Genomic DNA, 24,080 nt, shown 5'->3' on the forward strand with positions numbered 1-24,080 from the left:
ACAATGGCGGGAATAATACTCCGTGTTATTCGAATGCGCGCCAAACCACCGCGGCCGCTCATCATCCGGGAAATTCACCTTACAAAGGGACTGGTACTACTTTCGTCGTGTATGCTACGCAATGTGTGACAACGAAAAATTATTTAGTTGTGCACAGGACACCCCGGTTGTACATGTGGGCGAGCAAAAATTGGTGAAAACACGAAGAAAATAAAGCTAAAATGGAGATGGAAGATTAAACAGTAAAATTTTTAAAAATCTCCTTAAAATGGCTTTAAAAATATAAATAACGGCAGTGCCCGCGTCGTAGCCTGTGTACAGACGTCCCCTCCTCTCTTAGCCTGAGTATCAGGCCTTCCTAAGGGGCTAGGGGAGAGGAAATTTTCGCTTCTCTCCTTCCCCTTTTCCCTCAGAAACGCCTGATACTCAGGCTACTCCTCCCTCAGGAAAAAATCTCCTCTCCCGATTTTTTCCTGAGGGAGGAGGGGAAGTCTGTACACAGGCTACCGCGTCGTTTCTGTGACACTGATTTACGTGAACTCCTCCATTTCACTACGAGAAAGATCGGACATAAATCAGGGTCTACAATTTTGAAAGCCCATAATGAACCGTCAGTTTATTTAAGAGAGGAACCCAGTTTAAGAAACCTGCCATCACGCCCTCCTTTCCCGACGGCGTTTTTTGAGTAAGGGGGAAGAAAGGCATGATGGCAGCCGGGTTCCTTGGACTGGGTTCTACTCTCATTAAAAAAGTTGTCACGGTTATTATCACAGGCTGACTCACAGCCTATCAATATTGTTGACCCTGTCTTTTATGCGCCGTTTGATTCAAAACTTCATAATCCCCCCTCCCCGGGCAAACACACGATCACTTGTGCCCCGGGGAGTAGGGAATTTGACGCGAAGGGCATTCCAGAGGGAAGGAAATTTGACCTTTTCCAGGGTGGGGTGGGGAATTTGAACTAGAAGTGTCAAGTTTAACCTTCTGGGTTCGTTCCGCTGTCTGACAACGTTGTTTGAGAGCGATATCTTTCTCAGAACGAAATGAAGGAGTACACGTAAATATCAAGAAAACGACGTCAAAATGTGTTTTGAGCAACTTTGCCCGTCCCCCTGCCAGCCAGTGCAAGCAATCACTCGAATATGGCCACCAACTTCAAGTACTCTGCTAGCGTTTACGACGTTGTATAATCAATTTTTATAGTATATGACGAGGTATGGAGTGCCAAAGTTTTGAAATTAGTCCAATAGTTTTACTGATTTTTGCTGTAATGGCGTCAATGTGATATTTCTAAGTAAGGTTTTTATCAACCTACACACCAAGATATTTAAGACATTCTTGTGCCCGGGGTTCGGGGTACTCTTTTGGAGCCGCTACGCAATTAAAGCGAGTTCCCAATCTTCACAATGCTCCGCCGCCAAATTAAAAACTACATGTACAGCACTCCCGCTAATCTCGCCAGCTACACAGGCTAAAGTATGTACTTTTTAAACCAATGATTTCCCGTGTATAAATGAATGAATGAATGAATGAATGAATGAATGAATGAATGAATGAATGAATGAATGAATGAATGAATGAATGAATGAATGAATGAATGAATGAATGAATGAATGAATGAATGAATGAATGAATAAATGAACGAATGAATCCCATTGTCTATCTTCTATACTTTCAATCATAGACGATAGCTCTCGACCAATAAGCGCCCGAGATATTGAAAATTAAGTTGCAAGAAATCAGAGCAGGTGTCGGTCAATTCGAACGTCGCTATTTTATTTCACGTCAAGGAGAAGATCACAAATTTGAGGCTAATATTTTTGCTGCTTGATAATCTGTCAATACGCACTCTTAGTACTTTGAGAGAGGCCAAGTAAAAGTAAGTAGTATCGAGTAATTAGTTAACACGCTCGTGCCTTAAAGCATTTAAGAATAATCAAGATCCCTTAATTTGAAGCAGTTAAATGCACTGTTTTTGCTTTATCTGTAAAGCTCTTTATTTTCGTAAGAAAATACTTCCCTATTCACCACATGGGTGGCCCCCATTTAATTAGGCAGATTTTAAGATGAAATCCATTAATTTTCAGTGGACAAAAACCTTGTACCAGAATAATTTAAAGCATATTCCATTTTTTTAAACATTTTTCTAGAACTATAGATGTAATTAGTTGTCTGTAATTACACCAAAGAAAATATCTAAGGGGACGCCGAGAAAATTAAATTTCAATGTCCGCAAAATGACATCTTACGCGTGCAATTTTCAGAGTTTTAACTATGTTTAAACAATTCTTGTGAACTTTGACATTTATTTTCTCGGGCTCCCTATATGAAATTATCTTTGGTGTTATTACAAATAACTAATTACATCTATAGCCCTTGAAAAGTGTAAAAAAGAATGTGACATTGTTTAAATTATTCTGGTACAAGGTGTTTGTCCACTGAAAATTAAAATTACTAAATTTCCAGGTGGATTCTGTCTTAAAGCCTGTTTTTATCGGTGTCCTATTGTGCGATTCTAGTAAAAGAGTTGCCTTAATTGTTTGGCGGTAATCTTTGATTAAATAATTAAGTTTATTCTTTTGTAAAATGACTTAAAATTGTTTTGGGTTAAAAATAAGTATACTGTTATTGTTGTTGTATTTCAGGACCTGATTAGTGGACCACCTCCCTAGCTTAACACTAAACAACACTTCTCTATCAACAGCAATTTAAAATAATTAAGATGTGGGTAACACCTTATTTCAATCATCTTAATTAAAAATGATTGCAAACTGTCATCGCCTTTTTATTCTCTGACTGATGATCGCTTTCATTGTGATAAAGCACCAACTGACTGACGCATACATGTATCAGTTGCTCCAACAGAAGATCACAAAATTGGGCGGGACTGATTATAGCAGTTCCTGCAGCTGATGAGAATAAATACATCAGACCATTATCACTGGATTGTCAGTCACTAAGGGGAATCCTCCTTCATATTTATATTCTACATTGCCGTTGCACATTTCCCGTGTCCGGAAAGTTCACTGTGTTCTATTTGGGCAAGATAAAAAACAACGATAGAATCAATATATGACGGGCAGTTCTTCACAGGATATGGCCGGAAAAACCAACTCTGTCTCCAAATCCTTCCTACAGTACAAGAACTGCATTTTTCTAAGCCTATTTTACTTGTTTTTTGAGACGTGTTTCAGTTTTAAAATGTTCTTCATGCCCGTCTACTGGCAGCAGCTTGGCCTGTCTCCGACACAGATCGGAATTTTACGAGCTGTTTGGGGTGTTGCTTACTCCGTAGGAGCTGTTCTCTTTGGAAAACTAGCCAACAAATTTCGAATCCGACGCGCATTACTTTTGATGAGCATTTTATCGACGATGGTGACGCCTTTAGTTTCTTTGCTTCCGAGGAGAACCCATGATACCTGCACCGTGAAGTGGGAGCAGGTGTCCAACGCTGCCTTCGAACGTCAAGTAAGCCTCTTCCGGCACACGGATTACAAACGACACAAAAGTTATAGACGGGAAACCAAGGTTAATGCTTTAGAAGCTGACATGGCCAGTAATTATCAGCAACTAAACGATATCATTGGCCTCTCACCTTTGAACCTACTTAAGGAAAAAGAGGTGCTAAGACACCGTGAACTACAGACAAAAACAAATTTAAACAATTTTAGAAAATTATTAGAGGAAGAGAGTCACAATTCAAGGCAACTTATATCCCATGGAAACCATCAGTTACGGATCGACTTTCAGCAGCAAACATTCAAGAAAATCCCAAGACAGTTACAAGAAAACCAAGAAGAAGTCTCTGTTCTTGAAAAAAGCCCTAAAGATATCACAAACATATTTATTATGTTTATCTTCATCGTGTTTATAGGGGAACTTCTATCGTCTCCCGCCTTCAACTTGGCAAATTCCGAGATTGTTGAATTCTTAGGCGAAAACAGCCGGGAATTTGGCAAGATTCGTCTCTGGGGTCCTATCGGTCACATAATTGCGGCGCCGATCACTGCTTACTTGGTGACTCATTTCCATTACATGCTTTGTGGAGAATACCAAGACAATTTTGCTATTGCATTTGTTGTAATAGTATTAATGGCCTTTGGCGCTTTTGTGTCTGTGACGCAGTTTGGAACCGTGCAAGCCCGTGACTGTAAAAGGAATCAAAAAGAAGACGAAACCCCAATGACTCTTACAAAATTCTTTGCTCAATATCAAAACTTTATCTTCATCACTATGACCTTTTTAATTGGGTGTTTCGACGGAGTGGTGTTAACGTTTGGCTTTTGGTACACTAAAACTCTCGATGTCAGCGTCGCAACCTTGGTGTTCGGTTTCTCCAGAATGACTTGCTCTGCTGTGAGTGTGCTATTCCTGGGCGCAATTGGAATGTGCGTAAAAAAGACAGGTTATGCTGGAGTGGTGTTGTTTTCCATGCTGCTTTTCGTCAGTTGGTTTGTAGGGATGTCGTTCATGAAGAACCCTTGGTTTATGCTTATCTTTGAGACGATCGGTTACATAGCGTATGTGGTAGGATTTACAGGCCTCATCAGCTACTTTGGTGAGGTCACACCAGCTAATCTGATGGACACGGTGCAAGGTAAGCAAGAGGCTATTTTAGACCTCTCTGTGTAAACACGTCTCATCCTGTCTCAACAGATATTAACCAAAGAGAACAAACCTAACTAAACGTGTATTAAGCGGTCTACCTTTAGGAAATCCAGGTTAACAGGGACGACGGAACATTTTTCCAAGCCATGGGGGTGGGGTGAGGGCGGCTGACTAGTGACGGACTCAGAGTGGGGATGCTAAGGAGATCATCTTCTTCCAGCCTTCCAGTCTCCAAATCTTCCGACCATCTTACTAAGCATGCCATTTTTACTTTTTTTGTTTCTTAGGTGGAGTGAACAGTCTTTTTCTTGGAGTGGGGTGTGGTATAGGGACCGCTTTGTGTGGTTTTTCAATTGACATATTCGGTGCTGTGAAATCATTTCGGTTTTTTGCCATAGGCACATCTCTTCTGATCGTTCTTTTCACCATCTCTCAGATCCCGACTACAATGAATTTCTTCCGTTTTTCCTTTAAAAAGGAAAGGGGAGAAATTTAATGCTGTCATACTGTTATTGTACATGAATGGGATCTCTAATGGCGCTGCGATTTTACATTTTACATCTTATGACGTAAACTGTAACTCCTTTCCCAAAGTTCCCAAGGTAAAATGGCTCCCTGAAAACATTTGAAAAGGGAAAATACGCGATATTTATATAGAAGTTTAGGATTCTAAAGTTTCCTTTAAGTCCACCTGCCAAATTTGTAATTTCCAAAAATTTTAAGTTTATTTTATATGTTAATTTCCAAAAAAGACCACTGTCATAACTTAGGTCTTACATATGACCTATATAAGTAAAGTAAATAAATAATACCGAGTTGCTTTCTCTCGCTAATTACAGTGCAATATAAAAAAAATAGAGGCATATACCTTATTACAATTTAAGTCACAATAACTTTTTAAAACTGAAGACTGTCGCGTTTCCAACATTAGTCCCTAGTAACCTAAATACGGCGACAACTCAACGTCTCGTTTACATTGTCTCCTCTGAATAAAGAAAGTGTTGAAAAGCACAAGGCCCAGTTACCAACCAATAACTATCAATCTTGTGTTAGAAGATAAAATTCGACAAGCGACAACAGCAACAAAAACCGGCAGGACTTACATCACATGTTCCTGCACTGTTGACGTGTGAGTAGTGGTATGTGCTGCCAAATAACTTTGGCACAATGCTTACTTGTTCCCCCAAATTCTAAAATCACGTTAAAGTTAGCTACGTTAGCTTAACATAGGACATATTTAGGTATGAGTTTGGTTTTCAAGAAGGGCGGAGTATCCCCCACTACTCACTAACAAAGTAAAAATAAGCTTTAAAACAGCCAAGTGTTGGCTGACGCAAAGAAAATAAAAGACTTTTATCTGTTGCCAGAAATGCAGATATTGTTCTTTTTCTCGTAAATCCATGGTCGTCCTCTAGTTGAGATGAGGACAGTCAATTTGCTGTTCATTGCCGTGCAATTTTTTCAAAAACATCTTGTGCCTTCAGAGATGAATGTTCTGGCTCATAGCCAGTACGAAAAGCTGTCTCACTAAAGATTTAAAGTTTCTTAGTGCCTTGTTGAAAGTTTACCCTAGGACGGGGAACACTACAAAAATATTAATATTTTTTTGTGATATTGCCTCGATAAGAATTTTCTGCTGATTACGTTCCTAATATTACCGGTATAAGCATTAGAAGACTTAAGTTAACCTAAGGTAAGACAGAAGGTAGAAGCCAACAAAGAGGGCCTGCAATAAGTTCTTCAGGAGCCAGGATTTGGCTTTTTCATAGGCTGGGACTCAAGATTTTAGAGGAAACGACCAATGAGAGTCCAGATTGTATCTATAAACTGGATATATTCTGACTTAATGCCCACATTTTTCCAAAGTTGTCACATGCCTATTTGACTGTACCATTGTGTTTTATCCCACTATCTGCCAATGGTACCCCTATAAAGCAAGGAAATGCTGAACCCCTTTAAGGCACTTTTTAGATCACACATTCATGATTGGGACTATCCAGTTACTCCCATCAAGATTATGAGAATGAGGGGAAATTTCAGCAGGATGACAGGACTGAAAACCCTGATTGGGGAGCCTCATTAAAGACTACTTAGAAAACTTATGCGGCAGCTGAATGGTACAACACTTGAGGCCATGTGTTGCTACTGGCAATGAAGCAACCTTGCTCCACTTGTTTTTCTCAGGGTCATAACACTCTGTTTCCAAGGTGCAAAGTGCATTCCTGTCACATCCCCCGACGATGTAGATTTTGTCACTCTCTACAGATATCCCAGCATCCCATCTTGCTGTACTTGCAGGTGCAATAAAGGACCACTGATCAATCTCTGGTTCGTACACTTCACCGCTGTTCAGATGAACTGAGCCATCCCAGCCCCCTTGGAAGCAAATATATGAAAAAAGAACTCGTGAGAGAATTGTTTCTACTGCTAATAGAGAGGAAGAGCCATAACGTCATGTTGCCATGGTAGCAAAATTTCTGGATGACAACAAACCGAAAACGTTACTCAATGGTGAATTTGCACAGTTTCAAACTTCATCGATCTTATTTAATTTCATTTAATTTGTCAAATGTTGGCGAAATTTTCTGGGGTTGAATCCAGAGGGATCATCTAAGTTTAGAAAAAGAAAAAAAAAACATTTTTGTGTTCACATACTCCATGAAGAGGAAGCATGAACTTAAGAAGTTTCATGTCGCAGTAGTGCAACCATGGCTAAGAAATATACAAGAAAGCGTGATGCACATGTGAAGTTGTTGTTTTGTTAAAATATACCTATTGCTTGTTCCTAATTGCTTGTCTAAGACAGATTAATGTAAATAATAATAAATTAACAAAGCACAATTTATTGCCACCTCTGACTTAGTATTAGAAATCAGGATCTCTGCCAGTTTCTCTAAGGGATATAAATAATGGGATGACCGCATTTAATTGTGAATGCAGATATTTATAAATGGGGGTGGGGGGGAGGTTGGGGGGAGAGGAGGCTGTTCCTTTCAGGAAAATCATTAATTTAAGCAGTTGATAGCAAGCATCACCACAATGGGGCCAATATTAATAGTTCTGTGATTATCAGTACCATTTTTAGAAACAATTAATTCAGGCATTTTACTTGGATTGGTAGCCTACCAATTACATAAATTTTTCCATTTGTAGCTGCTCCTGAAGCACTAGCTCGCTTGTCATGCATTGGTGCAATAGATACCCAAGTGCCTGTCGCAAGGTCAAGGTATTCCCCAGTATTGAGTGACATGCCAACATAACTAACTCCACCAATAACATACAGCGCACGACATGTCAGCACGCATGGGCTGCTGCGGCAAGTGGTCATGGGTGCTGTAAATGACCATGTGTTTGTAGCAGGATTGTAACGTTCAACACTGTTTAAACGGAAGTTATTTTCATCGCATCCTCCCACTGCATACATATTTCCTGTATAAAAAATAATAAAGATAGATTAAGCCAGTTCTTTCTTGACAGACAGTTATCTCCTAAAGGCAGACATCTCCACAGTTTGAAACACCTCTTTCTATGACAACCTTGTTAAAATGTCTGTAAATTGGAACCCAAAGGCAGACACCTCTTGCAGCTGGAAAGACATTTCTCTATGACAAACATCTTAACATCTCTGTAAACTGGGAGGACCCCTTTTAACCCCTTTAAGTCCCACAAGTGGCTGATATCAATTTTCTCCTAACAACTTCAATGCTTAATCAAAAGAAAAGGTAATCAGAATTTGGTCTTTAAAGAAATTCTCTCAACTAGTTTTCAAAGAAATGTATGGAGATCAGTATGGAGAATTTGTATGTGAATATTGGGACTCAAAGGGTTTTAGAGTATACAACTACATCAGTTAATCCATTTTGGCTCTTAAAACAAGCAGGTGGGGACCAAGCACTTCATCCAGTCTTCACATTTTTTTATTAATCACAAGAAAATAGGATGAAAAAAGCTGAAGCAGCAACTTCTGCAAAGCAGCATGAAAACGAACTTAATGTTAGGCTAAAATCAATAGGCTGTACTTAGAAAATACTAATAATCATTATATTATAAATGTCCATATGATTAATTTTCTCACCATCGAGAACTGCAACATTAAGCAAGCTGCGTCTAACATTCATTGGTGCGACCATTGTCCATGTGTTAGTTCTGGGGTCATACCTCTCCACTGAAACCAACGAACTCTGGGCTGCTCCTGGAAGAAAATAAACTTGGGCCATTTATCAAAGAGCATGTACCTAACCTAATCTATGAATATGGGTTCTGAGGCACCACTTTAAAGGGACTGGTAGATTTTCTTGCTGGGCAAGTAACTTTTAAAGCTGACTTGCAAGGTGTCCAGCCAAGTCATGCAGGTAAATCATTAACTAAAGAGCAAGACTATCTCAGATGTTAGAGCACTGGCCTGTGGACCAGGAGGTCACAGGTTTGACTCCTGGCACCAGAGTGATACTGAGGCTCTAACAATAACAGAGGAAGAAGTACTGCCTTTGCCCTACAAAAGACTAGACCTTGGCATGACTCAAATGACCACATAGAAATAGTGGTCCTGTCTCCAAGTGTGAGACATAAGACATGAGACATTGATCTTTTGTTTGAGTGTCAATGTAGTACTTGCATGCCACACTGACACTCAAACAAAAGATCAATAGGCAATGCCCCAGGGCAGCAAATTCAAATTCAAGTTTTTTCCCAACCCCTGGACTACTTAAGGAAAAGGTTTTAATGCCTACCCTCTCTTGACTGCCCACCAACTGCATACACCATGTCACCGGTAACTGCTAACCCATGACGACACCTTGCTATCAACATGCTTGCTAATGGGCTCCACCTGTTTACAGTGGGAAAGAATCCAGAAGCGTCTCTGGTGACCGAGGACCCCTGAATACCTCCAGCAGCAAATATAACTGAGATCACACCCATTGATCGCCTAGGCTTCGTTCTAGAACCTTTGATCAAGTGTCTTCGATCAGGCAACATGTGGTAATTCTTTGCTTCCAGTAAAAGTGATGTACATTCAGGAGATGAAAGCACAATGTCTTCAGTTTCAACATGGTCTGCAAGATAATAAGGCGACATAAGAGGGAAGCGGATGTGTTGTGCAAGCTGTTTGAGATAGCCACGCCGTGCCTCCACGTCATAATTCATCCACTCCATAAGGGCCTCAAATACCTGCTCTTCTTGTTCAACCCTTATGTCATCACTAGCCAAACACTCCATCAAACGTTCGGCAGACAACAATTTAAACTCATCTGTTTGCGACACAGCGACAAAATTATCGTAGACATATCGATTGGCCGTGTTTCTAAGAGCCGAACAATCAAATTTAAAAGCAGCAGCTTCTATTCCAAGACAATTAGAGGGGTTTAGCATAGATTTCATAAATGAAACACAGGTTTCTTTCAAACTGGTCATTAGGAGGTAATTCGAAGCGGAAACAAAGTCCTTCACGTTGAAAGGAGTAATCTTGATGTTTCCTGTATAAATAAAGTTTAATAATTCTTCCATAATTTCCGCTGTTATGTTCTCCAGGATTACAGGTTTATTTTCCAAGTGTTCCTTCATGTTACTCGAAAACATCGCACGGAAATAAGGGCTGCTCGCGGCTAGAACGTTCCGATGAGCATAAAACTGTTTTCCATTCACCACAATTACCACTTCACATAATATGTTGTGTTTCCGGAACTCGTTAAGTGAGTTCATCATCTGCAGGCAATAATTCGCCGCGGGAACGTACAACTGTGAGAGTTCAACAGACGCCATGTTTCTCATAAGTTTCTGCCACAGGGCACCCAAATTGACAGGAAATATCAGTCAATGGGTTTTTTTTTTGTCATACAGTCTATTCTTGAGTTACTTCCAAGATTCTAATTCCTGCAAAATCTATAACTATCTGGTTACAGTTAACTAGATCTACCTCTTCTCTTGATTTAGAAAAGACGTGGACCACCTGTTAAACTGTTGTTCTCATTTCTCATGACCTGTTTCAGCTGTCGTTCAGCTGTTCGGCTATCGCACCGTGGAGGATCTGGGGATGAAATTTACCGCTGATAAAAATTGAAGGAAAGTACCGACGGCTCGTATTTAAAATGGCGGATTTCGAGGTTGCACTGACTACAGATGCTGTTGGAGATACTTTCTGTATATCTCTATGGGATTTGGCCACGGGCATGCAGCTGAAAGTTTACAAAGGAGGATGCTGTCCTTCGCGGTGCGTCTGCCTGCTTGGTAAAGATTATATCATGGCCTCACAGGTTAATAAACCCATAATCCACGTGTGGAATACTGCGAAGGTAAACAAATATTAAAATTCAGTCATGTCTATACTTTTCCAAGGAAGCCCATTCTGAAAATATATATTCAACTTCTTAAATGCAATCATTTATAAAAGACAGTTTGTAGCAGTCCTGCGTAGTCCTTGTTCTGTGTGCTTGATATCATAAGTGAGGCTAGGGGTGCTCTGACATATGTACTATAAAATAAATGATGATGATGATGATGATGTTGATGATGATAATAAACTAATGACGATGATCTTAGCAGAGATGATCTTAGCAGTCCTGCGTAGTCCTTGTTCTGTGTGCTTGATATCATAAGTGAGACTAGGGGTGCTCTGACATATGTACTATAAAATTTAATGATGATGATGATGATGATGTTGATGATGATAATAAACTAATGACGATGATCTTAGCAGTTTTTTGGATGGTCACTCAATAAACTATTAACTGGCAGTCATCAACGAAACCTGGATCATGGATCATATCAACCCCTGTAACTCTATCCTTAAAACCTTAAGTCATTAGGGCCATTTACACAAGGAAAAATAAGACGCGTCTTACATAAGAGGCGTCTTACATAAGACGCGTCTTAAAGAAGACGCGTCTTAAATAAGATGCGAACTGTACCATTTATACGAGCATATCTTATCTAAGACAAGAACAGCTCGTTTAAATGGTTTGCGTCTTATTTCTGTTCTTGACTCATTTTCATGTGAATGTTGCTTGTAGCAACGGCAATCCAACGTGGGGCGCCTAAAATTTACGCATGCGTACTATACGTTCGCGTCTTATGTAAGACGCGAAGGTCATTTATACGAAGTTTTTCTCGTCTTAGCTAAGACCCGTCTTATCTAAGAACAGGTATTAAAGGCTGTTCTAAAATGAGACGCGTCTTATTTTAGACCAAATGTGCCGTTTATACGGAAAGTTGAGAAAAACTTCGTATAAATGACCTTCGCGTCTTACATAAGGCACGAACGTATAGTACGCATGCGTCTTAAGTAAGACACGTCTTTTCCTCGCATAAATGGCCCTATTAAGTGACTTATGTACCAGTCAATTCCAAAACCGCCCATAAGTCAGAAGTGTCTACATTGGCTAGAGTTTCAGAAATCACATTCCTGTTTGTTTGTTCATAGGAGTCAGTTCAGACCAGACTTATTTGTCCCAGAAAAGTAACATCTGTGACTTGTTCCCCTGATGGCACTTACTGTGTGGCAGCTTGTGGAGAAAAGATTTATGTCTGGCAGGTACTTCTGATGGTCACCCCTCACCAAAATATAAGTTTCTCTTAGGTATTGCTATAGATTCCACATGGTACATATTGAGAGAATTGTGTCAGTAGCAGGACTAGATATGTATTGACATGTAAACTGCCACTACTGCGTTTTTATTGAGTCTTTCCCCTTCCTTACGCTGCTCCATGATTGGAGAGAGCTGGCCTCTTTCTGCAGGCCAGTAGCCTGCTTTGAAATACAAACTAAGGCAATTGCTGGTTTAGCCTAGATTTTTTACTATGATGTGGGTTCCAAAACAAGACCAGAAGTGAACTCTAAGGTCTCTTCTGGTCAAGGATATCATTGGATTATCCCCATTTCTTATTTGTTTTGCTGTCGTTCATCAGGCATTTACGTAGGGCTGCTCTATGTATTCTTGTACAATAACCATCCAAGATAATTATCATTTTTCTAGGGATTATATTTGTGTCGGTGTTGATGATAAACTATTCTTCCTCCATCAAAATAATGTTAATTCCTGTTGTTTTTCTCTTTCCCTAAAGGTAGCAAGTGGTAATTTGTTAGTAATTCTGTCACGTCATTATCAGTGTATCTCGTGTCTGAAATTCACCGATGATGGCTCTCACTTCTTGTCATCCGGGGAAGATAACTTGGTGTTGGTGTGGAAAATGGCAAGGTATACTTCAACATGTTGAGTTTAATCTCAGTTGCGGTCACTCCATATTAAAGAATGTCTATCAGATGAAAAGCATGGAAGTTTTTTGCAGACACCAACTTACATCAGCTAGTATAAGAAAACTTACTGTATCTCCCACTTATCTCATACTTATTGTATCTCCCACTTGCCACAGTTTTATCCCCACCAATGATGGTGTGGGTTTTGGTATTTGTTTCTTTAGGATTTTGTCACTTGCATCAAGTGCTACAGGAGCATTTGAATCAGCCTTGAGTCCTTATTATACTTGGTCTGACCACGCCCTTCCAGTTACCGATATTCACTGTGGCTGTGGTGGTATGAGAGGTCATGTGATTACCTCTTCTCTTGATCAAACATGTAAGGTAAAGTTCCACATCAAAGCTTAAAATATTATTAATTGCAAATGCGTAGCAATATTGCTAGAAAAATACAGTGGGAAATGATAGCAATGCGCTTGAACTAGGGAAGAGGAAACACAGGAGACTCCATTTTTGCCTTGTGGCACTCCATTTTGTGCATTGTGTGTCTCTTTATAATTCCATGAAACATTAGAGCTACCTCCCACCTCAAATTAACTACCACACAAAAAAGCACTAATAGTTTTGAAAGTCTGACTGATGAAATTCTTGGACACTTTTATTATGACTCATAATGGTAATCTCTTGTTTCAGTCTGACTTACGTGATCATAATGGTGAGAGAGGTGTCTGTGGAAGAGTGATTGTAGACACTGTAGCATGAATCAGGAAAACTGAGATTTGTGTGAATAAATGGCAAAAAAAATATTATCCAGGTTCACTTTATCCAGCAACTGTTTGGATTGAGACAGTTATGTATAAGAGAGTGGCATACTTGTAACATTTTAAGTCCTCAGTTTATGTATTGTTTTCTTTCTAGTTGTATGACCTGAGTTCTGGGGAGCTCTTGTGCTCATTCGTTTTTAATGTTGGAGTCACTGCTGTAACCATGGATACTTCAGAACAGAGTTTGTTTGCAGGATGTACCAATGGGCACATTTACCAAGTAGAACTTTCCAGACGGGTATGAACCCTACGTTAAAGCTGGGATCAAATTATATAGGTTTCTGCGAAACTGCACACCTACCCCTCCCCTAAGCCAACATTATCACTTACTTCTCACTTAGGGCAAAATGTTGGCTTAGGGTGGGCTAGGTGGGCAGTTTCCCATTCATCCAAGCGCTGTAGTGTTTTTGGTTTTTCTGTAGCTGTATGAACAGAGAAGCTGCATATCTATACTTCCTTTACCAGTTACAGATGCTCAGTGAAGTATCATTAAGGAAATTAAATAATTATAGCAACTGTTATTTTATTCAACAATGTGACCCCTTATTCTTTTTTCCTTTTCATTTTTCATTGATTAAAGGATGCAAATTAAGCCTTAATTGTAACTTAGGACTTATACACTCTGGCAAAATATGATAAGATTCAGATAATTTTCAGGTTTTTTTTAAAATTTCTAACAATCACCTCTATCATTCTTATGTGGAAGAAACATTTTAATAATACTATAATATAATTTATAATGCTCCGTCTTTGACATGATTTTCAGGGTATGAAGAATAATATTCACATGGAAAAAGAAGAATCACTAATCTTCACTGGTCACAGGTGTTTAATTTTTCTTTAATGACAGGTTAATTTAGATCTTATCTTCTGCCAAATGTTCACACTTTTCAGTTGGTTGACATAGTGATCAAAAGGATCAACCACTTTCCAGTGCAAAAGAAACATAGCCACCTCTGCCATTTTTAGTAACCATCGGCTTGGAACTCATTCTCTTTCCCAGGGTACTTTTTATAAAGAATATGTCATCATCAGTGATACTTTTAACTCAGTCACACAACCCTTTTATCACAAAGACTTCAATATAATGACTTTTTTCACCAAATTGTTAAAGTAAAATGTTTGGGGTAAGCCCCAGATATAACCAACACATTTTAAATTCTCTTACCTTGTAGATCAAGGTTTCACTGTTACATAAATCAGTATTGACTGATTTTATTCCTCTCTGCTAGTAAACAAGTAAACAGTGTAGCCGTCAGCATGGATGGCTCTCTTCTCTTGTCAGGCTCTGAAGATCAAACTGCTCGTGTTTGGCATATTTACAGCAGACAGTGTCTGAGGGTGCTGAATCACAGAGGTAATATGGACCTTTTGATTGAACTCCAGTCAGTTCTTGCTTTGCGGACACCTCACTATTACAGACACATCAATAATACCTATAGCAGCTACACCCCTAGGCAAAAAAGTTATTACACTAGTTTGACTAAATTTATCTTTCAGTGTTACTGACTCCCCAGGGGAGGGGAGGTATCCAACAAAGTTTTTTACGCGAGGCCCCGCCCCGAGGTCCAACCTCTTATATTTTTATACACATTTTTGCCAGAAAAAGTACTCCTTTCATTGACAAATGGTATCCCTCGGACATACCTAGTTTAGAACTTCACATCGCTTTTAAATGTTGAAAATGCACACTCTTTAAGATACGAATAAACCTGAAACAAGAACGTTTTCTCGACTTTTTCACGGCCATAAAATGCATCTGTCAGTCCTTTAGGCCTTTTAACGCACCAAAATGACAGATTTCCCTACCCTTTCACACACTTAGCAAGCAGCAACATTATCATGTGATGGAAAGGAGAAGTGTGACGTCACGTTACCATGGTAGCAAAATTTCTGGATTTCTGAGCTTAAGGTGACGTTACACGAAACGATTCGCAACGACGATTTTTAGCGCAACACGGTTTTGCAATGTTGGGACAGTGTTGCAATCATTTGCAACAATGTTTCAACGCTGTTTTGCGCTAAAAATTGTCGTTGCGAATTGTCCCGCGTAAAACTTCCTAATTTCACTCGCCCACTTTATGGAGTAGGTGAATACAACACAAAAATTTCTATTTCTTTTTGTTAGCTTGGAGACGGTCCTTTGAGACTCAACCCCAGAAAATTTTGCCAAAATCTGACAAATTAAATGAAATTGAATAAGATCGATAAAACAGTGCGAATTCAGTTTTTAAGTGACGTTTTCGGTTTGTTGTCACCCAGAAATTTTACTGCCATGGCAACGTGACGTATTGACTTCTCCTCTCTATAAATATATAAGCTTTGGCAGCCTTCAACAACGAAGCCAACCTACCATGTTTCTTTGCAGGCGGGGTGACAAACGCTTGTATCATTCCCAGGCCCCTCTATCTTGACAGTGCCCCTACAAAGTCTTCCCTTTCTCCGATACAGCCTTTTAAAAGACACATGTATGTACCTGTACAGTCACGTGATCGTCAGTTGACGGGTCTTTCAAGTTCAAGTGATGGCGGCGAATCTCACTCAGATGGCATTCCCATGATCCTTAGGGGGAAATTGTTCGCTGAGGTATGACAATGGTAACTAGAAAATCTCAATTTGGACTCAGCGTGAGACAAGGGATGCTTTTAATTTTATCATTCGGTACAAGGTGGTTTCAATGAGCGAGCCTGTGACCATTCACATGAAAGCTGCTGAGGTCTGCACAGTATTTTAAGCTTTTTCGAGCAGAAGGTTCTAAATTTTGAGTCTGTGGATGAAATCTTATCGTATAACCGTGCTGCCACCATAAAACATAAGAAAGATCACGGTACGGATATCTTTTTTACCGTGCTAAAAATTTTCGAATGACTTACCAAGCAAACTTTGCTTTTTTGTCATTTTTTTCTGATCCTGAGCATTATTAGCTTTAATCTGTGTGTTAGATAACCGATTCAGTTGGGTTTTTTTGTTTGTCAGGGAAACAATCTAGAAAATTTAGAGGACAAGCGTGAAGTGATGGTGCGACAAATTCTCAATGACGTAAGTGCCTTTGATCTTAAGCCGCGTTATATTTTCTCTGTAAGTTAAATACAGAGCCTCTGTATGGCTATTTCCGACGAAACCGAAGCGGCGATGATCGCTATTGATGAAGCGATAATCTTAAAGATTAAAGCGACGATTGCATGGTCTTTCCAATCAAGCTAAACAACGTTAGTCGTGCAATGACGACCAAGAAATCTGCCTAAAACTGTGCTGCGCGTTCAGAGTTTTAAACCCGCTGCAGTTTTGTTTTCTTGTTTCGGTCGTGATTGTGGTTGCGCTGAGCTCGCTATTAGCGTTACCACGCAAAACAATTCTTGATATGCGGAGATTTTAACTGAAGAGTCGATTATTTGATGGAAAACGTGCGACGACATCGACGTCCTTAAGTACCCATACAGAGGCTCGGGTAAGAATTAAGGAAAGAATCATTAAACCTCTGCCTTCAAACTTACTCTCCTAAGCGACAAGCTCTAGTAATCACCAGGTTTTTAACAAACTTGAGATGGTCACTTGATGAGATGATTTTCTTACCGAATTGGTTTTCATGTTAGGTCTCCAAGTTTGACGGACGCGATGCTGGATTAGAAGAGAAGCGAAAGCTATCTCGTACGGAACTGGAGGAGGAATTAGAAAGTGTCAAACGAGTAAACCGAAAGTTTTACGGATTTGCCGTGGACGAGTTGATGAAAGAGGTCTATGAAGTCACAGAGAAAGATGGTACCTGAGGAGCCTTGTTTGTAATCTCAAGGGCTCTTAAAGAGGATCAAGCCAGCGATGAAACAGCTAGCTTGAAATTTTTTAGCCTTGCCGTGGACGAGTTAATGAAAAAACTTGGCGAGGTCAGGTGTATGACAGGGGCGGATTACTATGAAAGGCACCAAGAGAGAAGCATGGCTGAGATTCAATTCTAAAACCGAAAGTTTTACAGATTTGTGATGTTTCAGTTAATGAAAGTCTAAAAGGTCAATAAGAAGAATGCCTTAAAAGACTTGGTTATTATAATTAATACTAAGCCACGAGCTAGTTTCTGTACCGTTATACTGACAGTTTGAGATATCACCGTGGTTACACTGTCACGTGACACTAATAGGGAGCTTAAACAACGACGACGGCGACGTCAACGAGAACGGCAAAAAAGCAATTGATTTAGATTTGCAAAACAACAACTTTGCACGTGCATCACGCTTTTTTGTACATTTCTTTGAGTTACTGCACGACTACGACGTGAAAATGCCTAATTTCACCATTTGTCGAGGACGGGAACACAAGACAATAATTTTCCTTCTCTTTTCCTGAACTTTGATACAGTCCTTTAGAATTCAATTCCAAACAAATTTGCCAACATTTGACAAATTAAACGAGGTAGACAGCGTGGCCGAGTGGTCAGCGCATCGGACTCGCAATCCGGCGGTCCCGGGTTCGAGTCCCGCTCTGGCCACTTGCTGGATTTGTGCTCGGTCGTCCCGAGTTCAAATTCTCGGCCACGCTTGTAAATAGCTAACTGGTTGTCTCCTGCCAGTTGGAGTTTTTTAATCCTATTATGTTGTATTTGAATTATTTGTTTCTAATATTTGAGTGGAGTGCCTGTAAATTAGCTGGACAAGCTAAGTGCTCTTTCCACTATAAACAAGCCTTTAACCTTTAACCTTTTTTAACCTTTAAGCGAGATAAAGTTTGAGGCAGCGCAATTTCATTTTTTAAGTGACGTTTTCGTACCTGTCGCAGTCGTTGTTGCTAAGCTCCCCAATGTTTGATTCGTTGGTGACACTAAACAGTTTAGACTGCATAACAGGCGTTTTGTGATTGGTTTTTTCTGTGCGACAGTGCTGGTTTTGCATCACTAAGCTGTCCGATTGGTTAAAAAAATCTCACGCTATAATAATAATAATAATAATTTATGAACTTATTGTGCGCAGCTTAACATGAGAATGATCAGCTGCGCATTACAACTGTATTACTTTACAAGAAACAAATAAAAGATAATAAGTAACACTCATTTCTTTCACGGGAACATATGAACCCACAATTGACCTGCTCCCAACGTCAGTGGCTTCATAGCTCAGTTTGTAGAGCATCGCATCGGTATCGCGAGGTCACGGGTTCAAACCCCGTTGAAGTCTTGAACTTTTTTAAGGCTTCTTTGCGCAATTGCATAAATTGCGTTCACTGCGACGATCATTTCTTCATTTTCAAAAGACAATGCATTTAAAAAAATAACAATATCTCAACCAATCTGCTTAAAAAGCAATTGTGACGTCTTGTTACACAATCTTCAGCCCTTTACGCCTACTGGTTTAGTTCGAACGCTGAATGTTTCACTGATTTGTCTACTCAATACTGTTTCCCATTTTAAAATGGTTACTCATTAAAGAAGATGTTCCTTCCGTAATGTGTGACTCATGTGCGTGGGACGGAAAAGTGAAAGAAAGAGACTGCCTTAAAGTTAAGCTCATGTAGTTGGTGATCAAGAAATCATCGGAAATTAAACCCTTTAAAGGCGTTTACCGATCAATTGCACAAAAGTGTAAACTCTGCGACCCAAATAATAGACAGATGTTTTTTTTGTTTTGTTTTGTATTTTTTCTCAAACCGCCTTGGTACAATTCATGTAACAAGTTTCAGAAAAAACATACACCACAGGAACATTTATGGAAAAAGCTTTTCTCGAGAGTCCAAAACTTTCATACTTTTTTCCAAGACTAGATGATCTTCTAATTAATTCAGGGCAAATCTTACAAGGCTCGTTCTAAATACGTAAGTTAATTGTAACGGGTTCATCCTTTAAGTTCAACTGAGGACTTTTGGGGGAAGCTCTTTCCGTTCGATTGAAAGAAGTTGCCACTTTTGCACAATTGCTATGAATAGACAGTCGCTATCTAATTTCCGTCAACATATAACAGTCACAGCTAATTATCTACCGTTTATAGTTCTTTTTCGCCTCTTCTCAAGAAAACGTAGTTTTTTATGCATACATCCTCTTTAGAACTAACTGTTATTTAAAACAGCCAGACAGTTTGCAACGGTTGTATTGAAGGCAACCCTTCCTTTTTAGGATCGCGGGCGAGATTTTATCGCCAGAATTATTGACCGAGCAAACCTTTGCCATAAAAAAAAAAACGTTTTCTCAGTACAGAAACTGCCGTCTTTGAAAAGAGGTGCGATGAATTTAAGCTACACGCGCCAGCCTGGTTGTGAGGTGGATACGATGGTTGGCGAAAGACTAGAACATCCTTCGCCATTTGCTCAAGCGAGTTTAATGTTCCTCATTGTCATCAACATCATCACCTTTCCTTTCACTGCTGCCTTAAACGCGCTTGTGATGATCGCCGTTAAAACGAAATCCCGACTAAGAGTCCACAAGTCAAACATTTTACTGGCGATGCTGGCATCCACGGATTTCATTGCTGGTATCCTAGCTCAACCAACGTTCATCGCGATAGCTATAATGTTGTTGCGCGGCAAGCCGGATGTATACTGTTTGCTTCTAGTTTTCAGAATTGTCATCGCGGGACTGTTTCTTGCTACGCATTCCCATCTCGTTTTGATCGCAGGAGAGCGCTATCTAGCCATTTTGCATCCATTCCTACACATTAGCTATGTCACTGTACCTCGTTTGCTAGCGGCTTCAATCTTGGCATGGCTCTTCTCTGTAATTATTCTAATCCTATATATACTCGTTGAGAAGAATGTATTTTTTGCCATGATCTTTTCTTTATTTGTTTTATCTGTTGTCTTTAATGCCATTTGCCATGTTAAAGTTTACCGTGAAGTCCGCCGAAGCGAACAGCAAATTGCAGCTCAGCAAGTTACACAAGAAGCAAGTCAACAATTACTAAGAGATAAAAAAGCCCTAAAGCTAACTTCTATGATCCTTGCAGCTTTACTTTTTTGTTTTATCTTTCCGTTTGCGTTAACTGCTGTAGTGAGGTATGGATTTGATGCAACTGTCGAAACTAGGCATATCCTTGTATGTTTTGGAATTTCAATAACTCTGCTGAATTCCCTATTCAATCCGATCATTTATTCAGTTAGAATGAGACAATTTCGCGTAGCGTTCATCGAATTAATTTATAAAACTGTGAACATTAATGAAGCGGAAGAGATTGAGTCGCGATTTTTTGGAGCAAGGGTCAGAATTGAAGCTGGACAAGAACGAGGAGAACAAGGTCAACAAAATTTGGAACTTGAAGTTGTGCAGAACAACGCGAATCCTAACAACGATGTGATATTACAGCAGCAAAACCATGCCATGGACACTAAACAGTTCTTACGGTTGCCAGGTGCATTACATCGTCATAGTATATAGACTGACAAGCGACGTAATCGACTGGTATACTATATCCATTCTGTACCAGTTACGGGTAGCACTGAGTTATCATCAACATTATCATTCAGCTAAAACAATGTTAATTTTTTCGTGTATGTCTATAACAGCTTTATTGCTTTATTTCGGCGAATTGCTGTTACTGAAATTAATGAAAGAACAAAATAAAGTTATTTCAATAGCTTTATGTATTATTTAACCGTTGGGGTCTCATGTCTGATATTCTCGGACTGAAGATTCCAGAGTATTATGACTATTAAAATAAAGTTGAAATCAACTAAACGCATTTTTCTAATCTCAGATCACTTGTTGTAAGCAAGACTGCGGTTTCTGCAATTCTCGTCAGTTAACATTAAGAGAGGATAATCTTTTTTTGTTGCCAAATATAATGATAGATTTGTACAACGTCAAATTTATTTGCGCGCTTGAAAGCCCATTCTGCGACTTGTTTTAGAAATAACAACATGTTTCCATGTTTAAGCGAAGGCCTTGGGGTTTTTAGTTTCAAGTTTTAAAACAATTTTTGAGATGGGTTTTTACTCTTTAAATTTGTAGTTCCTAGGATTATATTGTGTGTTCTTTAAAAGCGGTTGTCGATCTTTCCTTTTGTGAATGTTCGGTTTTCGGTTCTTGTAAAAAAAAGTGTCTTTTCGCATTTTCATATTTGTTGAATTTGTTTCCGGTTTTGCTTGTGTTGGTCAGTACATTCTACGGCTGCAGGGCCGGACTTCTATGAGTTATTTTCAGGGAAACTTGAGAGCGGGGAGACGTGAATCTGCCCTTCTTTTCAGTTATCATCCATTTTATTTCGGCTTTGTGATTTTCGTCGACTTTTTTTTTTCTGGTCTTGGGACTTTCGGTTTTTAGTACAACACCGTGAACAAAGGCACTGTCTGGAATTTTTGCACAAAAACATCCTTAAAAACACAAAGGACACCAGGTGTTCGAGAATAAATATAAACAAGACACGTCACTATTGTAGCAAGAATTAAATTATGCCAAGTAAATCAGAGAGATGTAATGATAATAAAATGTCACTTCAGCACAGTAGTGAAAATGACAGATACTGAGACAAATATGAATCCCTAGAAAAAAAAAATTAACTTAGTGAATTTTCACCAGGTAAAAATAATCCCCCAAGCCTTTGCGCGCGCGTCTCTTTTGCGTTTCTTGTCCAGTTAAGTGCGTGCGCAAAAAATAATATCTTAAGTTTAATATTTATTGCGTCATAATAGCGCTTCAGTTGAGCGAGATGAAACGCCAAAATATTTTTCGATCAGTGTGGATAAAATTCGTTACCACAACCGTACACACTAAATGGGAAACGGATGTTCTTGTAGCAAAACTTTGCTTTTTGGTAGTTTGAAGTCTAAAGAAAACGAAAACGGAAGGGGGACCGAGAAAATAGAAAACCGAAACGACGTTAAAACGTCTACCGAAACGAAGACAGGCGCTTTTAAAGAGGCCGTGAAAAACAGCGTTGACATTGATCCATGCGAAAAAGACGAAACAGTCATCCAGAAAGTCAAGGAAATCAAGGTGTTACCTCCGATTCGTAACAAAGGGAACGCTTTGCCTCGTATTTCATATACGCCCAACAGGGTGTGGGGCGGGAGCGTCAGCTCGTTTTTAGATACAATCAAACGTGATTCAATTGTCGATGAAGATATCATTACAGGTAGGCAAATATACACATCTTTTAAACTTTTTAAAGTTAAAAGAGCTTTTAAGCAATTGAATCGATTTTTATGGGGAGAAAGTTTACTTTATGATGCATTTTTTATTGTAGCGAGCGCAAATAACAAGAAAATTACAAACACCGTGTTTAGTCGGGGGAAAGAATATCTGAGGCTACTCTTTTTCTTGATCTAGGGAACTACCCAAGTACCCTTTCCTTCATCCAACATTTTGAATTGATCTAAGTAAAAATTACGTGTTAGCGACTAATTTGGGGAGTGGTAGGTGGGTAGGTTCCGAGATTGTTTTACGGATCCTTTACTTCTAACCACCCGGTCTGGATTGTATTGTATAAGTCACTCATCCCAGATTGCTAAGCGCCTGACATCTAAAAAATGCTTTAAAAACATGTTCTTTTTACCGTTTAACCTGTTTAACGTTTCCACCTGACGTTCTTAATTACTAGATCGCTTTGCCTAACCACCAAAGCTTTTGTGTCCCTGCGTGCGCGCGCAATAGAAGTTATAAGTATTATCTCTTGGTAGTGAGCGTTTATAACGCAAGGAATTTATCTTAGCAGTATTAAATGAGAAAGAAAAGCTGAGGATTAAGAAAAACAACTGATATAAGGAGGCGCAGTTAAATGTTTATGAAAAGGGGCTACTTTCAATTTATGGCCTGTTTATAGCAGGAAAAAGAAGAGGACGAAGAATTAGTTCTCTAACTCAACACAAGCTTCTAAAAGAAAATTCAACTGGCGAGTTAATCAGCTGGGAGAAGAATGTTACAGTGTTGAGCGAGGCGGCAGATGAACCAGCTAGTCAAATAAAAAAGGCAGCCATGGAAAAACGACGCCGAAGTCTTAGACGAAATTCCGAGCTGGTAAGGTTGAAATCTCTTATTCTTTATGGATACTTAAAAAAACAAGTTAATGTGGTGAAAAGGAGGTTCTTCGAAACCTAAACATAATACATGGTAAACCTAATGCTTTCCTTCCGGCTTAGATAACGTCTTTAGGTCAAAAGGCATCGGCGACAGTTAATTTAAATTTTGGAACGGCCAGGTAAAGCAGAGAGTCTAACCAAGTCGCAAAAGAAGAACTCGTCTTTTCTCACCCCCGAGAGAAAACAAAATAGATTAACTGGTACAACTTGTTCCCGCAATTTTTTTGGCTCGATACGAGGAGCCCAAAATCCGGTGTCAGCAACTTCCATCTACTCGTGTCACGGCGTTTTCAATGATCAGTGTTTTTTTTGTTTTTGGCGCGAATTTAGTGTTACCCCCGAGACAACATAGTAGTGCCGATCTACAACTTTTCACCTGTAGGGGATACGACGATTACCACGCCATTTCTGTTACCATTTCGGAGAACACACCCAAGAATAACAGCTTACTATATATATGACCAAGGATA

The 24,080-nt window shown here is 39.4% G+C and overlaps 3 protein-coding genes across 3 annotated transcripts; 2 read left to right on the forward strand and 1 right to left on the reverse strand.

Annotated features, from left to right (window-relative positions):
- Positions 1-3,072: 3,072 nt before the first annotated feature.
- LOC140953987 (major facilitator superfamily domain-containing protein 6-like) lies at positions 3,073-5,143 on the forward strand. The gene is made up of 3 exons (XM_073403373.1): positions 3,073-3,468; positions 3,613-4,597; positions 4,896-5,143. Exons 1-3 carry the CDS (start codon positions 3,073-3,075, stop codon positions 5,102-5,104), a joined length of 1,590 nt encoding a protein of 529 aa, XP_073259474.1. The 3' UTR covers positions 5,105-5,143.
- A 1,042-nt stretch (positions 5,144-6,185) lies between these two features.
- LOC140921260 (kelch-like protein 20) lies at positions 6,186-10,586 on the reverse strand. The gene is made up of 4 exons (XM_073371246.1): positions 9,339-10,586; positions 8,684-8,800; positions 7,735-8,037; positions 6,186-6,984 (listed from the first exon to the last, which is right to left on the reverse strand). The coding sequence occupies exons 1-4, from the start codon at positions 10,375-10,377 to the stop codon at positions 6,695-6,697; spliced, it is 1,749 nt and encodes a 582-aa protein (XP_073227347.1). The 5' UTR covers positions 10,378-10,586; the 3' UTR covers positions 6,186-6,694.
- Positions 10,587-10,673: 87 nt separating this feature from the next.
- On the forward strand, positions 10,674-18,554 carry LOC140921261 (WD repeat-containing protein 18-like). The gene is made up of 10 exons (XM_073371247.1): positions 10,674-10,898; positions 12,026-12,136; positions 12,667-12,800; positions 13,024-13,183; positions 13,718-13,861; positions 14,390-14,448; positions 14,856-14,980; positions 15,992-16,209; positions 16,600-16,662; positions 17,217-18,554. Exons 1-10 carry the CDS (start codon positions 10,695-10,697, stop codon positions 17,388-17,390), a joined length of 1,392 nt encoding a protein of 463 aa, XP_073227348.1. The 5' UTR covers positions 10,674-10,694; the 3' UTR covers positions 17,391-18,554.
- The last annotated feature ends 5,526 nt before the right edge of the window (positions 18,555-24,080 follow it).

This window comes from Porites lutea, chromosome 12 (genome assembly GCF_958299795.1).
Source record: "Porites lutea chromosome 12, jaPorLute2.1, whole genome shotgun sequence".
Classification (NCBI taxonomy): domain Eukaryota; kingdom Metazoa; phylum Cnidaria; class Anthozoa; order Scleractinia; family Poritidae; genus Porites; species Porites lutea.

What these genes read in the sequence shown, in the direction of transcription:
- LOC140921260 (XM_073371246.1), bottom strand. Translation starts at nt 10,377, where the DNA reads ATGAGAAACATGGCGTCTGTTGAACTCTCACAGTTGTACGTTCCCGCG. An exon ending in TAATGTTGCAGTTCTCGATG is followed by an intron (nt 8,038 to 8,683) that starts GTGAGAAAATTA and finishes TTTTTTATACAG; the next exon opens with GAAATATGTATGCAGTGGGA. An exon ending in TGGAAAAATTTATGTAATTG is followed by an intron (nt 6,985 to 7,734) that starts GTAGGCTACCAA and finishes TTTGCTTCCAAG; the next exon opens with GGGGCTGGGATGGCTCAGTT.
- LOC140953987 (XM_073403373.1), top strand. Translation starts at nt 3,073, where the DNA reads ATGACGGGCAGTTCTTCACAGGATATGGCCGGAAAAACCAACTCTGTC. An exon ending in ACGCTGCCTTCGAACGTCAA is followed by an intron (nt 3,469 to 3,612) that starts GTAAGCCTCTTC and finishes AACCTACTTAAG; the next exon opens with GAAAAAGAGGTGCTAAGACA. An exon ending in TCTGATGGACACGGTGCAAG is followed by an intron (nt 4,598 to 4,895) that starts GTAAGCAAGAGG and finishes TTTGTTTCTTAG; the next exon opens with GTGGAGTGAACAGTCTTTTT.
- LOC140921261 (XM_073371247.1), top strand. Translation starts at nt 10,695, where the DNA reads ATGGCGGATTTCGAGGTTGCACTGACTACAGATGCTGTTGGAGATACT. An exon ending in AAGTAGAACTTTCCAGACGG is followed by an intron (nt 13,862 to 14,389) that starts GTATGAACCCTA and finishes CATGATTTTCAG; the next exon opens with GGTATGAAGAATAATATTCA. An exon ending in GAGGGTGCTGAATCACAGAG is followed by an intron (nt 14,981 to 15,991) that starts GTAATATGGACC and finishes GTTTCTTTGCAG; the next exon opens with GCGGGGTGACAAACGCTTGT.